General features: G+C 41.7%; 1 protein-coding gene across 1 annotated transcript in view; it reads right to left on the bottom strand.

Annotated features, from left to right (window-relative positions):
• Positions 1-17,115, bottom strand: part of tgfb2.L (transforming growth factor beta 2 L homeolog) — a 79,072-nt gene extending 61,957 nt beyond the window's left edge. Inside the window, 1 exon segment of the mRNA NM_001085726.1 lies at positions 16,700-17,115. Within this exon segment, the coding sequence (NP_001079195.1) occupies positions 16,700-17,045 (346 nt within the window). The 5' untranslated portion in view covers positions 17,046-17,115.
• Positions 17,116-21,288: the final 4,173 nt, after the last annotated feature.

The raw sequence follows: 21,288 nt of genomic DNA, 5'->3' as shown, positions 1-21,288 counted from the left end.
ACTAACCACATCAGGCTTTTGATAATCCCACCTCTGAAACCAATCGGAAGGATCTCCCTAATTAAAAAACGGTTGGATCTCAAATATAGGTTCGCCAGCAGACTGGACATAAGGACATAGAATACCTCTGGTCATCCTTCATTAAGTGAGAAAGGTGGTGAAGCCATTTGTTTTGGCCAATTCTCACATCTGAATGTTTCTACTGGTTAGCAGCCTGCATTGGGGCTTATTGTGTACTGGTACACGGTTGACTTATGATGGACCTCACCATTAATACATAAGTAGGCGATGTCCTAGGCACCAGATTGAAATACAGCTCCGGACATAAGGGTTTTTATGTTTTTTATTGAAAACTTTACAACAGAATAGGGTAACAATAGGGTGCATGCACCCACTTAGCTCCACTCTGCACCTGTCTTCTATGACAATTTTTGTTCAGAAGTCTGAAGACCTGAGTAGGATGAAACTTGTTTTATTTTAATATTAGTGGAGCTCAATAAATGATCATTATAAAGGCTAAGACACTCCAAACCATCCCAAAGGTCCTGTTTTAAGGTATACCTGCCCACAATGGGTTAAGAAGTCATTGCCAACAATAACACCAGGCTGTGAGACCACATAGTGTCACAGAAGAATGACTATAACCAGCCTTCTCTATAGAATCCCAACAACGAGAGTTGGACTTCTGCAGGAACCGCTGCAATGACACTTACTGAAATGTATCCAGCACTTAAAAATTCACTTATCTTTCCCAGAACATTTTAATTTCAACCCTGGCAACAACAGAGGCTTTAAAACGGAAAAGTATTGGACCTGCAAAGTCCTTGGACGTAGTGACACAGAAGAAGGCGGCTTACTATTGCTCCGACTCATGAATAGCTCCCTTTTATTTCTGAGAATGATGTCAAGACAGATGCAGTATTTCTCAGTATGGTGTGGTTTTGATATGGCAAGAGGAAGCCAAACATACAGAGCCAAGGTCAAAAGCAAAGGAATGCAGTTCAAATAACGCTGCTGTATTAGCAAACTCAACCCAAGCCTACAACACATGCCGCTCTCTTCTCCTGCTCTCCAGCATAGGATACAAATCATACAGGACTATGGATGCACTAAATACATTAAATTTGCATGGGGCCAAATACTAAATCCACCACAAAATATTCGTCTGAATAGAGCACCCAATCCGAACCCTAATGTGCATATTAAAATCTGAACAAAATCCAAAAATCCCATGAATTTTGAACAAAGAAATTCTTGCATTCAGCATTAAAGTCCAGGGTCAGACTGGGCCGCGGGACACCGGGATAAAACCAGGTGGGCCCTGCTCCATCTGCTGAGAACTGCAGGAACAAGGAAGAAGTGTAAGGTACATGGTGTGCGGGGGGCAGTGGCATTAGAGGAGGTGAAGTCAGAGTCGGAATGGCCCGGCAGGATACCAGGAAAAACCCCGGTGGGCCCAGCCCAGATCTGCTCCTTGTGGACACCAATGCACCAATATACATTTACAGTTGTCCATCCACAGCAGTACAAAGGAGGACAAAGGAGGTACAAGCCATGCATCACTGCGCAAGTGAGGGAGGGGGGTGATGGACGCCTGAAGGGGGCCCTGAGGTCCCAAGATGGGACCTTTAGATTGCAGCCCTGGTGCACTCTGGAAACCCCAGTCTGACACTGTTAAAGTCACATGACTTTAAGGGTTTTTGCCACTACGGTTTGGAACAAATCTGTAAATAAATTCTGAATTCTGTTCATCTCTATTTTAGCACATAGCTATTGTGGAGGGAGGTATGGGGCTCATTTATCAACACTGGGCAAATTTGCCCAAGGGCAGTTACCTATAGCAACCAATCAGTGATTAGATTTTTAAAGCCAGCTGTAAGTAGAACAATGAAAGCAGCAATTTGATTGGTTGCTATGGGTTACTGCCCATGGGCTAATTTGCCCAGCGTTGATAAATGACCCCCACTGTGTTTTGTTTAATAGTTCTGTTATCCCATTTGACACATTCAAATAGAATCATGAGTAAGGAGTCAGGGCCTCTAACAAGTTGTTTATATCCTAAATAGGTAGGTAGTTGATGCTCATTTGTAATAGAAAAGCTATAAGCAAAGTGCAAAAACCGGGTGCAAAATGCATACAGTTCCTTTGTCATTTCAATGTTGCAAAATAGAGTGCATAGAGGTGCATCCAATGGTATAGGAGAAAGTGCTCAATGTATGGGCCCTGAAATTTGTTCCCCTTAGCAATCAAGTTTTTGCATCTGTTTAATTGGTGAATGAGTCCCTTTAACTTTTACATAGGATTTAATGTACCCCCTGTTGTAAAATGTTTGACTGGATATTGTGTATTAAAAATACCTATGTTAATATAATAGTGATGAGCCATCACTTTTCCAGCCTCTTTAAAGATCAAACCAAGATTGCAATCTCTACTGAGAAGGGCACGGTACTACTTATAAATGCTAATAGTGAATCTTTTTGACATGAAACATAAAGTATTCCACCATAGATAGAAACTACACAAGCCATGTGTCTGTTACTCATCTGGGAAAATTCTATTCTGGAAGGCATTAACCTTTCTGGTGTTAAAGATGAGCGCAGTCCCAATAAGTGGTGCCCAAATCCAAAGAGCTGTTTGTTGCTCTCTTTTATGACAATTTGGTTTTACAGAATTATAAACAAATAAAAGGAGTTGTGGTTTGCCCTATTTCCGTACGGGCAAGGAAAGATGTGTACTGAGTCACTAGACAGCAGGAGAAAAGTCATTCTTTATTTGATCAGAGCGGTATAACCATTATGTGTTTCATGCCCATGATATGTGCTCTAACAGAAGCTCCACTGAAGCTCTAATGAAGCTCTTGTTGGCAGCCTAGAACTTGTATGGTAACTCTCCTCCCCCTACCTCTTTTTTGTCTTGTATTTGATCAACTTAAATCTCAGTTTCCCTGTGATTTAATATTTTACAGGGTATTTATGCCCATTTTAGCACCCTAGAAAACAATGGTGACCCCAGAAAACAATCTGGATCAAAGGATTCCCATAAGACTTGAAGGTTCCACTGATGATCCCCTATGGTGGTGTTTATATGCTATTGGCTGACATGGGTCTCTCACTTATCTGGAGTTTCAACCAAAACCTGTATTTCTGCTGTAGTTGGTTGATCCACCACGTGTGTTTGGCCAACAGGTGGTCAACAGGTTGAATAATGGGTTGGCTTGGTGGTTCCTGGAAAAGATAAGCATGTGTGCCTCTATTTTTAATGTCCAGTACTTGGGTATTCAGAAAAATTAGGAAAGTTAGTCCGTTAGGTACTTATTTCTTGCCGATCTCCTTACAGTCTCTCCACTGTCCGAAAAATCTCCAAATACAAAAAAAGATCAGCGCCTGTGGCAACAGAAATTAGAAACTAATATGGTGTAATACGTTCAGTTATATGGGCACCACCCAGTGTTTGAATGGATTTTTTACAAGGGTGCCTGCTTTTCACCTTTGAAAATCACAACAAAGTTCAAGTTAAAGTTTTCATGTTGGTGAATAAAGCATTCATGTTGGTGAATAAACGTTTCTGTGTTTGGTCTCAAAACCACCTCCACCAAATGGCCAAACTGCCTACTTACAAACCAATGGTTTGGTATGGCATATATGATGGATCCTCAACAGGTTGAATAATGGGTTGGCAAGGTGGGTCCTGGAAAAGATAAGCAAGTGCACCTCTATTTTTAATGTCCAGTACTTGGGTGTAAGGATGATATTTTATTTTACCTTTGTAGACCAAGTATTATGGCAGGTCCATTCAAGGTTCAAGGAAGAGGTGGCCCCTAGTTACACTGTTGCCACCACCAGAATAACCTGTCCACTGCTCCACCTCCTCAGCAAGCGGCCAGCCAACATCACCTACTGCTGCAAACCCCTGCCCACCACAAAACAGTTCCTCCCTGCTAATTTCAACCTTAGGGGCAGTGGACCTCGTGCAGCAGGGCCCACCAGGATTTCTCTTGGTATCCCAGTGGGCCATTTAGATGGTCAGACAGTTTGGCTGATTATTAATTGTACTGGGCATACTGTGATCATTGGGGAGGGGTGTTCAAACCAATACTTGTGAGATCCTGGTGGAGCTTATTTTCCCATTTAAAAGTTTGTCTCTTAATGACACTCAACACATCACAAGTTCCTTGACACCATTGGAAATCTCCATTTATCAGTATGGCGGCCCTTTTCATTTATCCTGATAAAGCATTTATTTTATTCCGATGAATCTTTGCTTTGTTCCGACAAAATGAAGGGGATCTGAGCCTGACTTGTGCCTTTGGAAGCAAATTGTTTATTCTGTATTTCTATCACAGTCAGGAGAATGAATGAAGTCCCTGTGCATATTATTTGTGGGTCGCCTGCCCTTCCGCTGATATATGGAAAGAATAATTCACCGGGAGACATTTCCAAAAACTAATCAGCGCTGATGCCTCCTTTGAACGGGAGCTTTAGGCATCTGATAGTGAGCGTTACCGTCCCACTTTAAAATCTCATTTTATTTGCTAGGCTTTTTGCCAAAAAAAATTTCCAAAAAAAAGAAAAGGGTAATTTCCTCTGGTGGAAGTAATGGTTTGTATCGTAGTCCAGCAAGTGCCCACAGTTCAGCAGGAAGTACTCGGAAAACGCGGTCAGACCCTTTGCTTTCATTTCCGCACTATAAAGGACCTGCTCATGTTTTTCTAAGGAGCTGCTGCTTTTAAAAATGACCTTAGTGGCTGAATAATTAAATGAACATAACTCGACTACAAAGCTGAATTCACAACTCGACTTTCTTCCACAACATGAGCTAATCGGGCGAGAAGAACGAGGAACTGTATGGCCTGCATGACAGAATAAGGCTTTGGAAACTGAGACGGTGCTTCACATCAGGCCCTGCCCCAGTGGAGCTTACAATCTAAGGTCCCTATCACAGTCACACACACACTAGGGTCAGTTTTATCAGGAGCCAATTAACCTCTCTGTAGGTTTTTGGAGTGTGGATGAAACCAGAGTAGTTGGAAGAAACATGCAGAATATAGAAGAGATCATTTTCTTATGACCTAAGAGCAGAGAGAAACAAGAATAAGCACTAATGGCTGTCATGGGCAACATCTCCAGATATATATCTCCAATGTTAGTAAACATGCCCCTAAAGGGGCTTTTGCACTAAGGTGTGTCTATATAAATGACCCCTACAAACTCCTTGCAGTGCCCTGGCTGGAATAGAACCCAAGAGCACAATGTTACATGGCAGGAAAGTTAATCACTGGGCCATTCTATATTATTTATTTATCACCTAAAAAATCCCTGAAGGCCATGTTACTCATAGGAGCCACTTCCCAATATTCCTTAGGCTCACTGTGTAATGCAACATCTTCCTCGCCTTGTTCCTTTGTAAAGAGATGAATTGTGAGGCTTACTGTTACTCTGCTTTCCAGAGAATCTCTGCAACACCCACTACAGAAGGCAGAAGGACTTTAAAGGGATACTGTCATGGGAAAAAAAAAAATTCAAAATGAATCAGTAAATAGTGCTGCTCCAGCAGAACTCTGCACTGAAATCCATTTCTCAAAAGAGCAAACAGATTTTTTTTATATTCAATTTTGAAATCTGACATGGGGGCTAGACATATTGTCAATTTCCCAGCTGCCCCAAGTCATGTGACTTGTGCTCTGATAAACTTCAATCACTCTTTACTGCTGTACTGCAAGTTGGAGTGATATCACCCCCTCCCCCCCAGCAGCCAAACAAAAGAACAATGGGAAGGTAACCAGATAGCAGCTCCCCAACACAAGATAACAGCCACCTAGTAGATCTAAGAACAACACTCAATAGTAAAAACCCATGTCTCACTGAGACACATTCAGTTACATTGAGAAGGAAAAACAGCAGCCTGCCAGAAAGCATTTCTCTCCTAAAGTGCAGGCACAAGTCACATGACCAGGGGCAGCTGGGAAATTGACAAAATGTCTAGCCCCATGTCAGATTTCAAAATTGAATATAAAAAAATCTGTTTGCTCTTTTGAGAAATGTATTTCAGTGCAGAATTCTGCTGGAGTAGCACTATTAACTGATTCATTTTGAAAAAAAAACATGTTTTCCGATGACAGGATCCCTTTAAGTTCCAGAATCCATCACTTCACAAAGGAACAACGTGAGGAAGGGGTTGCATGACAGCGTGAGCCTAAGTGGGGGTTGGGAAACGGTTTGTACAAGTATCATGGATTACTTTCAATCTATGGAATCAGGTATGTCTTTTTTACATAAGACCAATTGAAGGAGCTCATGTCAAAATGGGAGGGGGTATACTGTACTTTCCCTTTAAAGTTCTGTTCAAAAGCTATTCTAAGCAACATAGGAAAATGCACATGAAACAGTGGGGGCGGGGCAGAAAAAATATTTTGCGGGCAGCCTAGCCCCCCAAACGTAGGCCACTGATTTTCTCTTCTAAATATCACTCTGTTTTATAGAGAGCTTGGGGTTTCTTGAACTATAACTTGTGCAAATTAGAATTATATTTTCTTGTAGCAACATTTCCCCTTTAAAGTGCTATAACCTACAAAGTAAATGTAAATATTGAAAGCTCAGACAGCCACCGTGCATTTCCATCTAACTCCGGCCAGACGTTAAATCTGGTTTTAATTGTATTTTCCTTGTAAGTGTTTATCTGCTACAGAACCAGCAACTGTTTCCTTTCATCCACAGGGTTGTACGTCGCTCTGATATCGAATCCAAGGATCTGACTCTGTGGCTTCCATGCTGTTTCTGGGCTACATCACTGCTGGTTTCTAGAGGGATGCTGGGAGTTGTAGTCCAGGACAGATTAAACGTTGTACATTCATAGTATAAAAAAGGCCTTATGACCAGATATTGCCTTTAATTTTAGACTGTATTGTCAGATTTTCATGTATGGGCCCATAATGATCCCCTTGATCTCCTGAATATTTCGCAATCTGCAAGGACCTGTGGGTTTACCAACTTTGTCATTAGAAAGTCACCCATGGCTGTTTAACCTCCATGTACCATCTATATGATATAAAGTAAGGGGCATATTAAAGCGCACATAACTCCCAACATTTTGGAAATAAAAAAAGGGACAAAAAAGTTGCCGCGCGCAATTTGGGGCCACATCTCCTAATTACCATGTTCATTTTACAAAATTTGGCAGGTTATGAAAGTCTGAACATTAGTTCAGACATTAGTTGTTACAAAAGTATCTTATCTGCAGCTGTGGCTGTTCTGGGCTCTTTGCCAAAAGCCAATTAAGTTAGAAACATTGTTTCTTTTTGTGGCTGTGCAGAGAAAAAATAGTACAAACAAGGGACTGCGGGTTGAGCTGTCAAAAGAGGGACTGATAATTATATCCCTCCTATTCTGGCTCCGTGTTTGGGTAGGACTCCTGCTTTTTGTCGAGACAGTCCCGATTTGGGCAGTTTAACCCACAGTCCCAGATTATTACTGAAATGACCCGACCTTTCTCTTTGATCTCTTGCACTGAACAGCCAGAAAAATGATACAAAGTCTCTAAAACTTAATTGGCTTGACAGAGAGCACAGAGCACATGGCAGGTTGACTTATATACTTTTGTAACAATTTAAGATAAGCAAAGAAGCAATTGTAACAATTTAAGATAAGTATGGGGGGGAAAAGTGACTTGCAGCTTAAATATGTAAAATATATATATATATATATATATATATATATATATATATATATATATATATATATATATATATATATATATATATATATATATATATATATATATATATATATATATATATATATATATATATATATATATATATAGGAAGGCCGGTATTTTGGGAATCTTTTTTATTAGTTGGTATGGCCCAACCACTTGAGACCCTGGTTGGACGTTGGACCCCCTGGATGATAGCAGAGGGAGGAGAGTTCCATTTATACCACCCACTGTTAAACACTTAAAGGGGTTGTTCACCTTCCAAACACTTTTTTCAGTTCAGTTGTTTTCAGATTGTTCCCCAGAAACAAAGACTTTTTTCAATTACTTTCCATTATTTATTTTTTACTGTTTTTCCAAAATCTAAGTTTAAAGTTGAATGTTCGTGTCTCTGGTGTGTCAGTCTAACAGCTCAGTAATTCAGGTGCAGATTCTGAACTGTTACAAATTTGCTCCATTAGTTGATCCATTTCTCAGCAGCATCTCTGGAGTATTAGTAACTATTGTATCAATTCTAACAGCTGCCTGTAATGAAACCCAGAGATTCTGCTCAGCAGGGACAAAGAAATGTATCAACTAAATGTAACCGTTTAGAACAGTTTACAGGGTCGGCGACCCCCCCTCCCAGAGTGGCTTTAGAAGGTGAAAAAAACTTCTTTACACTTCAATATTAGAAAAACGTTGACACATAGAAAAATGGAAAAAGTCGTTATTTCTGGTGATCTATTGGAAAACAACTAGTACCCCTTTAAGGGAAAGCCTTACTAACCTCACGAACCTGTAAAGAGGAGCCAGCACCTCTCAGGCTTCAGACTCCTATAATATCCCTATAATATGTTTGTAATAGAACAGATGCCTCATATCATTCAGCAGGACAAGCTCTTCTATATTCTTCTATGTCGTAAGCAATATGGTAGCTCCTACCCACATACTAATGAGCATCAGCAAACATATCCAAGATAGAATAACAATTGTATCCCAACACTGTCCGTTATCCAACTTACTGTCCATCTCCCCACAATCCGCCACAGCTAGGTGCTGTATTAGCTAAGGGAATCGACATGGCAGCTCCTACTCATATGTATAAATATAAAATGGTCCTAATCTGATATGCTGTAACTGTTTATTTAAGGGGAAGTAACTGACCTACATTTTTTTTAATAGGCTGTTTGTTTGCTCTAAGTTACAATCAAACCCTATGTTTGGTTCCTCCCAGCTCCCGCACTGATAGAATGATGTGGAAAAATCCATTTGGATTGGGGGGGGGGGTGAGAAGGTAGCGAAACAACAAGCATCCAGTTATCCCAAACAAGGGCACAAGTCTTGCCTGTTAGTAATGTCCCCTCTATTATAGTCAGTCCCTGGGCCTTTCCTTAGGAACAGAGGGCTATTTGGGTGCATAAAAGTGCTCTGTGTTCCCCTTCAAAACACTTGTGACCTTTAGATGCTTATCCTAATAGTTTGCTCTCGCTCTGCTGCCCAACTCCTTATTAATTCAGCTATGACATTCGCTTGGGCCAAGCAGCTTTATCTCCTCCCAAGGACGAAGGGGGGACTGGCACTTAAAAAGGAAATCTTAATGCGTCCAATGAAATGTAAAATACCCCCCTATAACCCCAAGGACGTGCCCCTGTGTTTATTCTGGGTCCTATTGGATAAAAATAACATTTTAGGTAAAAATGGCAAAAACACCAATATAATACTGAAAGTAATTCTTTTAGTTCCCCTTTATATGTGCCTAATGTAAACGTGAAAAGAAGAATTCATTATTGATTTGCCTCGCTTTCCTGCAGTTTCAGTTTTGTGAAAGACACCATTGTTCTCTAGCTGTCTGACCAACATCTTCCCATGCACTACCATTTCTTAAATAAGCCTTCTGTATAACGAGATGATCCTTATGTCAAGGCCTAACAAAAGTTTTTTATCGTAGTCGAGGGAGGGGTTTGTTTATACAGAGCTCAATATCTTCATTTGAGAAATGAAAATGTGTATTTTTTTCATTTGTAGAAAAGACATAATACATTTTAAACACAAGTCCTATGTATTGTGCTCATGTTTAGCTAATTTGTATACGTTTACACTGTCCCTTTAACCATTACTGTTTAATCCTACGTAACCATTGGTGGTTTTATATGTTTTTTATGTGTTTTCACATATATGGTGTTGCTATTCCAACTGAATTTTAAAGTTTGCTCCAGTAGTGATGGGCAAATCTGTCCCGAATAATCAACAAAACTGTGAAAATCCGCATAACGCATTGAAGTCAATTGGGGTCAAAATAATTTTGATGCCTGACAATTTTTGACGCGAGCGACAATTTTTTATATGCGTGGGTATTTTCTCCAAATGCATTAAAGTCAATGGGCGAATGAATAACTTTGATGGAACCGGTGAATTTCGACGCAGTTTCGCAAACATTTTCACGGGTGGTGGAAAGTCGCCGTGAATTCGTGCCTGCCAAATTTATTCGCCCATCACTACATTCCGGTGCTATGATTGGCGATACTTGAATTCTAACCCCGCCCATTTCAAAGATGGATGCAAACAGAGAGGGGAAAAAATAGCTCCAAAAGTATTGAAATCCCAGTTATAAACAGGTCAGTGCTTTATAAATACAAGGTAAAGGCAATAATCAGCTATAAGCAGCACTTATCTTACTAACAGCTTGTAACCCTTTCACCCCCTGCAATGAGAGCTGCTTGCATGCTGGAGAATGTAGAAGGGTAGGAAATCACATTGGGAGCAGAAATATGATCAGGAGCCTTGACAGTAATACTCAGGCTTGAATCCCATCCTCCTGACACCCTATTATTTATATCTGGTAGCTGCTTCTTTGTCTATAATTGTCCCTGAGCGCTGGACCAGTGCCAGACCCCTTTGTAAGACTATATTTAACTGGTCCAGTTGGCCGAGGGTAACATTTAAAACAATATATGCCTGGGGTCGGTGCCTTTCATAGTTCTGCTTTTTAATCTGGGTGCTGCTAAAAATATTTTGCGGATAGCGAAGAGAAATGCAATATATATATATATTTATATATATATATATATATATATATATATATATATATATATATATATATATATTACTCTGAGTATAAATAGGGCATATTTGCCATAGCTGAAATAAAGCCAGAGCCTGCCAGTGCTGCGAAATATACTGGCGCTATATAAATAAATGTTAATAATAATAATAATAATGATGCCTGCTACTAACTGACTCATGGCTCTTTCCCAGGCCTTCAGCTTTATGGCCTGACCTTGTGCTGTAAGTAACACTGCTTGCTTCTCTCTCTAACTTGTTGACTTTAAGATTTTACAGCAATCAGTCTCCAAATACGCACATACGTGATCCTACCATGTCGCAATGGATTCTTTTCATGTAGACTGACATTACAGACCTGGAGAAGATTGCGAACAGATTCCCTGCTCTGTGCTTCTTGTAACAGCACAAGGCTATATTTCTGTTACTTACAGGGTTAATGGGGTTGTTCACCTTTAAATTAACCCTTAGGGGGCACATTTACTTAGGGTCGAATATCGAGGGTTAATTAACCCTCGATATTCGACTGTCGACGTTAAATCCTTCGACTTCGAATATCGAAGTCAAAGGATTTACCGCTATTCATTCGATCGATCGATCAAACCATCGAAGGAATCGAAGGAATAATCATTCGATTAAATCCTTCAAAACGAACGATTCGAAGGATTTTAATCCATCGATTGAACGAAATTCCTTCGATCAAAAAAAGCTTAGAAAGCCTATGGGGACCTTCCCCATAGGCTAACATTGAGGTTCGGTAGGTTTTAGTTGGCGAAGTAGGGGGTCAAAGTTTTTTTAAAGAGACAGTACTTCGACTATCGAATGGTTGAATAGTCGAAAATTTTTTAGTTCGATTCAAAGTCGTAGTAGAAGGTCGAAGTAGCCAATTCGATGGTCGAAGTAGCCCAAAAAAACGTTCGAAATTCAAAGTATTTTTTTCTTCTATTCCTTCACTCGTGCTAAGTAAATGTGCCCCTTAGTGTGATGTAGAGAGTGATATTCTGAAACAATTTGCAATTGGTTTTCATGTTTTATTATTTGTGGTTTTTGAGTTATTTAGCTTTTATTTAGCAGCTCTCCAGTTTGCAATTTTAGCAGTCAGGTTGCTAGGGTCCAAATTACCCAAGCAACCAGGAATTGATTTGAATAAGAGACTGGAATAATAATAGGAGAGGATCTGCATGAAAAGGTGATTCATTAAAAGTAAAAAATTTAATTTGTAGCCTTACAGAGGATTTGTTTTTTTAGATGGGGGTCAGTGACCGGCCAATAGCATTTGAGAGTTGGAAAGAGTCAAAAGAAGAAGGCAAATAATTCAAATACTATTTAAAAAATAAAAATAATAAGACCAATTGAAATGTTGCTTAGAATTAGCCACTCTACAACTAGGGTTGCTACTTTTTGGCCAATGTAACCCCCTGTAGGGGGTGGGGCCTAGGGTTGCCACCTGTCCGGTTTTGACCCAGACAGCCCGGTCATTTGAAGGGTTGCCCATGTCAAAACTGCCTGCCCGGTTTTCCAAATTAGGAAAACTGGGTAAGATTCCCTATAATTGTCATAACCCTGCCACCGACATCAAAGTCCGCCCCCTCTGCATCCAGGCCCCACCCCCTGCATCACAGCACGCCCCCTCTGCGTAGGGTTTCCACATGGCCGGTAGTTTACTGGCCTGGCCGGTAAAAATTATGCTTTATCCCACTGTTATTAATAGCGGAAAAAGATAAATATATAGGAAGGCCGGTATTTTTTTCCAGAAAAGGTGGCAACCCTATCTCCGTGTCACAGCACCGCCCCCTGCTCGGTCTCCATTGCGCTAAAAGATGGCAACCCTAATGGGGGCCGTGATGTAATAGTGGCGGGTGGTGACGCATCGGGGGCAGAGTTGCGATGTAAGTAGCTATGACGTAGTGATTGGACAATCGCTGCATCAATCATAGGGAATCCTGCCAAGTTTTCCAAATAAGGAAAACTGGGCAGGTAGTTCTGACCTGGACAGTCCTTCAAAAAAACGGCAGTCCGGGTGGCGCCCTTTCTATAACATATAGTTAAAGTTAACTTAAAGGTAAACCACCCCTAATACCCACACTATAAAAATAAAATTTCTATATAGGTGCCTAACAATTGTTTCTTTTTCAAGCATGTTAAGCAAATGCGGTAGCTTTTTTTCTGCTTGCCTAGAGAAGCTGACTTCCTGTTTCCTGTGTGACTTGCATCCACTTCCTGTCCTGCCACATTCCACTATATAAAAAATTGTAACAAGCGTGATGTCAGAATCTCGCATGAGTTTTATTTTTTAAATTCAGGAACTATATCGGAATTCAGACAAATGGAGTTATGTAACAAAAGATTCAACGTTTGCCCAGGAGTGGTAACCTATAGCAACCAATCAGCTGCTAGCATTTAATGGTCACCTGTTTAAAAGCAGACATCTTATCGGTTGATAGGGGTTACTACTACTCGTGGGCAAACTTAGTGCCTTTTATTACATATGGTGAATGTATCTAAAATAAAGTTGTTGCATTGCATGGCAGTGTGGTAGACAAATATGACATTAAAAAAACAGTTTAACATCAAAAAATGTAATTGTTTTAAAGTAATAAAAATATAATGTAGTGTTGCCCTGCACTGGTAAAACTGCTCTGTTTGCTTCAGAAACACTACTATAGTTCATATAAACAAGCTGCCGTGTAGCCATGGGGGCAGCCATTGAAGCACAGGATTCACAGTAGATAACAGATAACTACTACTATAGTTTACATAAAGAAGCTGCTGTGTAGCCATGGGGGCAGCCATTCAAGCACAGGATACACAGTAGATAACAGATAAGTACTACTATAGTTTATATAAACCAGCTGCTGTGTAGCCATGGGGGCAGCCATTCAAGCACGGGATACACAGTAGATAACAGATAAGTACTACTATAGTTTATATAAACCAGCTGCTGTGTAGCCATGGGGGCAGCCATTCAAGCACAGGATACACAGTAGATAACAGATAAGTACTACTATAGTTTATATAAACAAGCTGCTGTGTAGCCATGGGGGCAGCCATTCAAGCACAGGATACACAGTAGATAACAGATAAGTACTACTATAGTTTATATAAACAAGCTGCTGTGTAGCCATGGGGGCAGCCATTCAAGCACAGGATACACAGTAGATAACAGATAAGTACTACTACAGTTTATATAAACAAGCTGCTGTGTAGCCATGGGGCAGCCATTCAAAAGAGAAAAGGCTCAAGTTACACAACACATAAGCTCTGTAGAACATAATGGTGTTATCTGGTATCTACTATTTAACCTGTGCCATATAGGCTTTTTTCAACCACCATTGCTACACAACAGCTTGTTTATATAAACTATAGTAGTGTTTTGAAACAAACAGGTCAGTTTTACCAGTGCAGGGCAACACTACATGATATTTTCATTACTTTAAAACACCTTTATTTTTTGGTGTTACTGTTCCTTTAAAGTGACTTGTAGTACACCGTCTGTCCTGTGGTGTCACTAGTCATTGCTAAAGGCAGCAGTACAACAGTGACTATAGGGGTCAGGACCCCTGTAATGTAGTGTATTTCCCACAATTCCATGTAACTGTGGCCACACTATGAGTTGCTGCTACTGCAGTCACATTAAATGTGTCTGAACAGACAAAACTGTGCAGCAGAAAAATGAGCCACTTCCCTGAGAGCCCTTATGCCAGGTCCATTCATATTTGTGGGTACATTCATCAGTCACCCCTAATGATATATCCAGCCAACAAACGTAAGTTCCTGCAGACGGCAAGAATATGCTTATACTGCCTGTATGGTGCTAAAATCATAAATAAAGCAACTGGGCAAAGCTATTTGTGGAATCTATAATATGAACCAAACTCAGCAACAGTGAAGAAGATTAGTTTCCCTTTAAACAAAAGCTCCTGACAGCTCCTGTAAAACTGAAATAATGAATATCTCTCCCCCTCCAACTTTACAATAATTACCCGCTCGGCTTGAATACAGAGTAATGGAAAGTTATCCTCATCTTACTCTCGCTGAAATACCAGAGCTCTCAAAATCTTCCCAACACTCCAGACTGCAAACTTCTAACGCCCTCTGTTGGTAGATCAGGGACCTGCACCCCCACCAGCACCAACATTTCCCAGTCAATTTTGTTTTTAAAACTCATTATCATGAACAGGAAAAAAAATAATGAAAGACCATTTTCTTTTCCTGTTTTTACCTACATTTAAACAAGGTGACTGGTTCCAGAGAAGCAAGAACCCTCCTAGATTGCATGACAAGCCTCACTTTCCTGCTTCTAACATTGAGGGGGAGTCATTTTTTCCAGGCTGTGACAGTAGAAAATATTAATGTCCTAAGGAAGAACTGATCACAAGGCAAAGAATAGGCAGTATTCAGATGTTTCTGGACATTTGAGGGTAACTCCTAATGTATATTGAAAGAACTGTTCATCCTTTCTACTAGGAGATGCCATCCTCTATGACCATTGATGGTCAGTGATGCCATCCACTTGTGACAAAGGTTGGAACCAAAGAAGTTATAGGTAGAACTCCTCCACCATGTGAATATATATATCAAATGAGAGGTACTAACTCTCACTCAGGGAATTATATCCCGGTGGCCAACTGCATATGCAGATCTAGCACAGATACAACCTATATAAGGGAGCCATAGATCCCAACTTGGATCTTCTTAGAACTCATCAGGGCAAGATACTGGAATTTGGCTTGGAGAGGAAACAAAAGAAGAACCAGAATAACTTAGACAGAACAAGGATATTGGTGGTGAAAATAGTCACTAAAATGCCACATTGATACCAACAGGTAGGAACCAATACAGGCCCATAAGCAGGCTGCAAGAAGGTATATTATACTAGATTTCCATTTGATGCTGATTAACAATCTTCCTCACGTTGACATTGACCTCTACAACATAATAGTAAACACGGGGAATAACAGCTTGAAATGGGTTGACCTAGGGTCATCACAAGTCCATGAAGCAAAGTTGCCTCCATAAAGCTGTCTACCCTGGTACTGCTAAACCTCTTTAGAAGGTACAATCAGTTTGCAAGGTGCCCCCACTAATTGAAATTGAAGGGATGTCCTCAATAATACAGGGCTTGACTTTTCCACCTACCATTGACTAATCCTTTCAGGGCTCCCATTGGCTGCATGGACTGGGGGAGGTGAACCTTAATGGTGGTTGTGTTAATTTTAGATATTCCTACCAGGGTAAGATGGGTTATTAATAAATCTATGGAGTATTCTAAGTCATTTACATAAAATATATATCTGATTACTACAGGAAGTAGCGTTTCCCTGGGAAGTTAGCACCCTATAGGATGACTTGTCACCCTTGAGAATATATTAAGCACATTCAGAATACAGGGGGACCTGTGGGAATATCTGATCTACAAAGGCTCCTGAGTTATGACTGGGTGCCCTGTATTCCAGCCAGTCCTCCTACTATAAGTCTAATGTACATATGTAGCCAGAGATTTCCCAAAGTGCAAGCTATAGTAGACAGTAGTTAACTATGCCACTGTTTGCTTGGCTGCGCCTTTCTTTGTCTCTACAATAAGATTAGCTCAATGCAACCCACATTTTTGGGGGGATAACCTTGGCTGCTTCTTTACAAATAGACTACTGTGTGTTGGTGCCCCATCTATATTCTCAAAATGTCTTGCATTCCTCAGAGAAACCAGTAAACCTCCCAAATAAATATATACAGACTAGCCAGCTCAAGGGAACCACAAAAGCCAACTAAAGTCGGAGCCTAGTCTCGATACAGGGTACAGAACTGTGTTGAGAGGGCAGAAGATGCCCAAGGTAGATAAGATGCCTACAGAGAGATACAGGCACATTTATATATATATGGGTGTAACGTAAAGTCCCACACAGCACCCTCAGACCCATACACCCTTTAGCCCCAGGACAGTACTTACTTTCAGAGGTGTAATAGGGTAGCATGTCAATTTTGTAAACCTCTTTGGCATAATACTCATCTTCACTCCTCTCCCTCTCACAGGAGGTAGCTCTCTCGTTGGCCTTCTCCTGAAGAAGGTCTCTGGTGCTGTTGTAGATAGAAATGACATCCTGGGAAACCTCTCCGGGTTCCGGGTAATCCTCAGGGGGGCTGTTTAATTTCAGTTTGCTCAGGATCTGCCCCCTAATGGCCTCGATCCTCTTGCGCATGAATTGATCCATGTCGAGGGCACTGCAGGTGGACAGACTGAGGGCCACGGGGGCCAGGTCCAGGGTCAGGAAGGTGAACAGGACATAGTAGTGCATTTTCTTCTTTGCTAATGATCCACAAGTCCCAAAATTGAAAAGTATATACAAAAAAAAATGAACCTATGTGCAAATGAAAGGGGAACAGATTGCAAAAAAAAAGGAGACAAAGTCCCTTGAGTTCAAATAATAAAGAGAAGGGGTGGGTGGGAAGGGGAGGCTGATGCCCCAGAGAAGGAGGCTAACTGGCTGGCACAGGGGACAGATCACATCCAGGGACTCAGCAGATCCGAATAGGGAGAGGCACCCACAGAAGAGTCAGGGGTCCAGTGGGTGAAGGAGAAAACAGAAGAAGCAGCAGAGGGAATGGTTGTCCCACCCTGGAGGAGAAAGAGCTAGAGATCCAACGTGTCCAGCCGCCTCCACTTCTCAGTGCGACTGCTGCACTCACAGGAGACGCTGCAACATGAACCATCAGCTGGAGGCTGGGCTGCTGCTCCCACTGTCAACTTCCCCTCCGCTAATAATCTCTGCGCTGCTTCTCTCGCTCACAACTTCTCTGACCGGGAGTCTCTGCTACAAACTATCCGCCTCGCGTTCCAGCCACAATGTGTCCGCTCTGTGTCAGCCCTGCGACTGTCTGCGCCTCCGTCCTGCGATTGTGTGCGAGCCCGTTAATTACTCTGCGCTGCGCCCTCCTCGCGTTACTACTGCTCTATATGAGTAAAGTGTCAGCTCTAGGCTGTTCTACCCTCATACTGTGCTACATATAATTATATATAACTATTCCCTGCCAGCCCCAGTATTTAGTATTCAGCCTTGTGATCCCAGTCTCCATATATATATATATATATTACAGACCAGCAGGATCCACTGCCTCAGACACACACACTCCCCCAGTGCTACTGACAAGCTGCTGCTGCTCTATGTGAGCCCAATGCACAAGCTCCTCTCACTGCTCCGCCTGGGAGACTCTGCCAGCAGATAACATCACTGCCTAGTGGAGATTTATAGGGGGTCTCGCTCGACCACGTGTTCCTCTGCTACAAAGTGACGTGGAGCTCAGAGGATTCCTCTAGTGTCAGGGAAGAGAAGGCCCAGGGCAGGTGAGCAGAGTTGGAGGGAGAGAGACAATTATACAGTTTTATTGGCCTCATGGATTTGCAGAGAAATTCCAATTTTCTTCATGTGCAAATTCATTCCTCCCAACATTTTGGAAATAAAGAGGGACCACGCCCTTTTTGTGGCCACACCCCCTAATTACCATGTTCATTTTACAAAATTTGCCAGGTTATTATTATTATTAAAATTATTTACATTTATTTATATAGCGCCAGCAGGGCCGCCATTAGAAATCACAGGGCGCCGTACAACAACATTTTCACCCTGATGCCCAAGCCCCGCCCCAGACCCCGCCCACTCCACATCACAGTTAAAAGACCACACAGACATCAGGGCTAAAAAAATATTTTTTTAAAAAACATTGGCGCCAGGGCCTCCCCTTATATGTTAAAAAAAATTGGGGCCCCAAAAAAATATTTTTTTAAAAAAAAACATTGGCGCCAGGGCTCCCCATTACAAGTTAAAAAAAAAAAATTGGGGCCTCAAAAAAAATATGTTTTAAAAAAAACATTGGCGCCAGGGCCGCTCTTACAAGTTGAAAAAGAATTGGGGCCCCCAAAAAATATTTTTTCAAAAAAACATTGGCGCCAGGGCCACCCTTACAAGTTGAAAAAAATAGGGTCCCCAAAAAAATATTTTTTAAAAAAACATTGGAGCCAGGGCCGCCCCTTACAAGTTAAAAAAAAATTGGGGCCCCAAAAAACATTTTTTTAAAAAACATTGGTGGTAGGGGCCTATAGAATATTAAAATAATACATTGGTGGTCAGGGGATAAAAAAAACACACACGCATTGGTGTCCAGTAGAATTGAACTCGTGGCTTCAGGACTTCAACTTCGCCTCCTTTCACGACTTCGGGTCTTTTCGCCGCTTCGGGAGTTCGGCTGTTCGGCACTTCCGCATTTTCGGACGTTCAGATTCAAAAATGGCCGCAAATCTTTGGCGTTCAGAAGGGGGGCACGGCTCTTTCAAAAGTGCAGCACTGCGGGCCCCCCTGCCCCCCCCCCAATGGCGGCCCTGAACGCCTGCATATTTTGCAGCACTGTAAAGTAAATGTGATTATACAACTAAATCACATTATTTACATACATAGAACATATGGAGTTACATACATCACAACCAATACCGGTACAGAAGGTGAGGAAGGGAGCTTACAATCTAAAGGGAAGGGAGTAATACACAAGGTGTGGGAGTGGGCAAGATTGAATTAAGTGGGTGAGAAATGTGGTACTGTATGTGGTGTTGCATTTGGTAGTTAAGCAGAGTGAGGGTAGGCTTCTCAAAAGAAGTGCGTTTTCAGACATTTCTTGAAAGCAGAAAGGTTGGGAGAAAGTCGGACAGACCGTGGGAGAGAGTTCAAGAGGAGGGGTGCAGCCCTTGCAAAGTCTTGAATGCGAGCATGTGAGGAGGTAATGAGAGAAGAGTTGAGTAGCAGGTCAGTAGAGGAGGGTAGTAAGCGGTTGGGTGAGTATATAGAGATGAGCTTATGAAAGTTTGAACATATTTCTGTGGTTTTTTTTCAGTTATTACAGTTTTGCTAATGAAGGTGAATTGCCCTTTAAGCTGTGAGTCTAACTTCTCCCAAGGGACCTGTTATCTTATATTGTTACAATCACTTATTTACAAAAGTATCTTATCTGCAGCTGTGGCTGTTCTGGGCTCTCTGACAAAAGCCAATTAAGTTAGAAACATTGTATCTTTTTCTGACTGTTCAGCGCACAGAAAATCGGGACTTTCCAGTACAAACGAGGGTCTGCGGGTTGAAAAAGAGGGACTGTTCCTCTAAAAACGGGACAGTTGTTAGGTATGCGAATTTTTTCACGAAACTGCGGCTAAAATTCGCTCATTGACTAATGCATTTGGAGATACAAGTTGCCATAAGAAAAAACGCCCATTGACTTTAATGCATTCTGAGAAAAAAGTCGCCAAATTCTATTAGATCCAGGGGAAACAGTGATAAGTTAGCAGCACCCAGTGGGCACAGGAATCAGAGCCAGTCCCCAGCTCTGCACTTGCACAGCAATCACATGCCAAGAGGCTAAATAGCTTATTACACAATTGAGATAACACCTCTGTTTGCTTTCAGCCCTTTGGCAGGAGACAGCGCAGGGAATTCCTCCATGATGTCACAGTATTGCAATGCGCCAATAATATAAGGGACCGTGGGATTTGGGTAATGAGAGGAGACATGTCTGTCTAGTGCGGCGAGTGTCAGACTGTTTCACTTCAAGAGCCCTTTGGAGGGCCGACAGTGTGGTCAGGGACCCCATCAGCTCATAACCAGGCTACAGATAGTTATATAGAAACATTGGGGGTAACTCTTATCCAGCTATAGTTCCCTGCTATAGTTCCAGGGGTACCCAGGTTACAAATAAACACTCACCCCAAATCTCACCATAACTGTCCTTCAGGCTGGGCCCCCTTAGCTCATAACAAGGTTACAGATATATAGAAACATTGGGGTAACAGTCACCCTGCTATAGTTCCATGGGTACCCAGGGCACAAATAAGCACACACCCCAAATCTCCCCCTAACTGACCTTCAGACTGGGACCCCTTAGCTCATAACAAGGTTACAGATATATAGAAACATTGGGGGTAACAGTCACCCTGCTATAGTTCCAGGGGTACCCAGGGCACAAATAAACACTCACCCCAAATCTCCCCCTAACTGGCCTTCAGACTGGGTCCCCTTAGCTCATAACAAGGTTACAGATATATAGAAACATTGGGGTAACAGTCACCCTGCTATAGTTCCAGGGGTACCCAGGGCACAAATAAGCACTCCTGCTCATGGGTATATCTTGAAATACCCGTAATTGACTTGCTGTCCAGGATTCCGTCACATCACCCTTCTATGCAAACGTTGTTCCAGTAGTTCCGCAACCCTCAACCCCCTGCCACCATCTTGCCCAGCAGTTTGCTGCATTTACTGTATATACAGAATGTGTCATTTAAGGGCTCCATCAGATTTGTATTGTGCCCAATTTGGAGAGAAGGATAAGGCAACACTCAGCATGGGTAGGGGGTCAGTAAAGCATCTATGGTTTGATTGATGAGAGGTGGTGACTAGTTTACTGGTTTGCCCTATTTAGGATATGGAATGTTGGAACTTGTTATTGTCCAATGAGCTTGACACTGATATGTCAACTCACCCCATGACATTAGGGTCAAACCTTACT

This window comes from Xenopus laevis, chromosome 5L, assembly GCF_017654675.1.
Source record: "Xenopus laevis strain J_2021 chromosome 5L, Xenopus_laevis_v10.1, whole genome shotgun sequence".
NCBI lineage: Eukaryota > Metazoa > Chordata > Amphibia > Anura > Pipidae > Xenopus > Xenopus laevis.
This window is presented reverse-complemented; position numbering and strand designations above follow the sequence as displayed.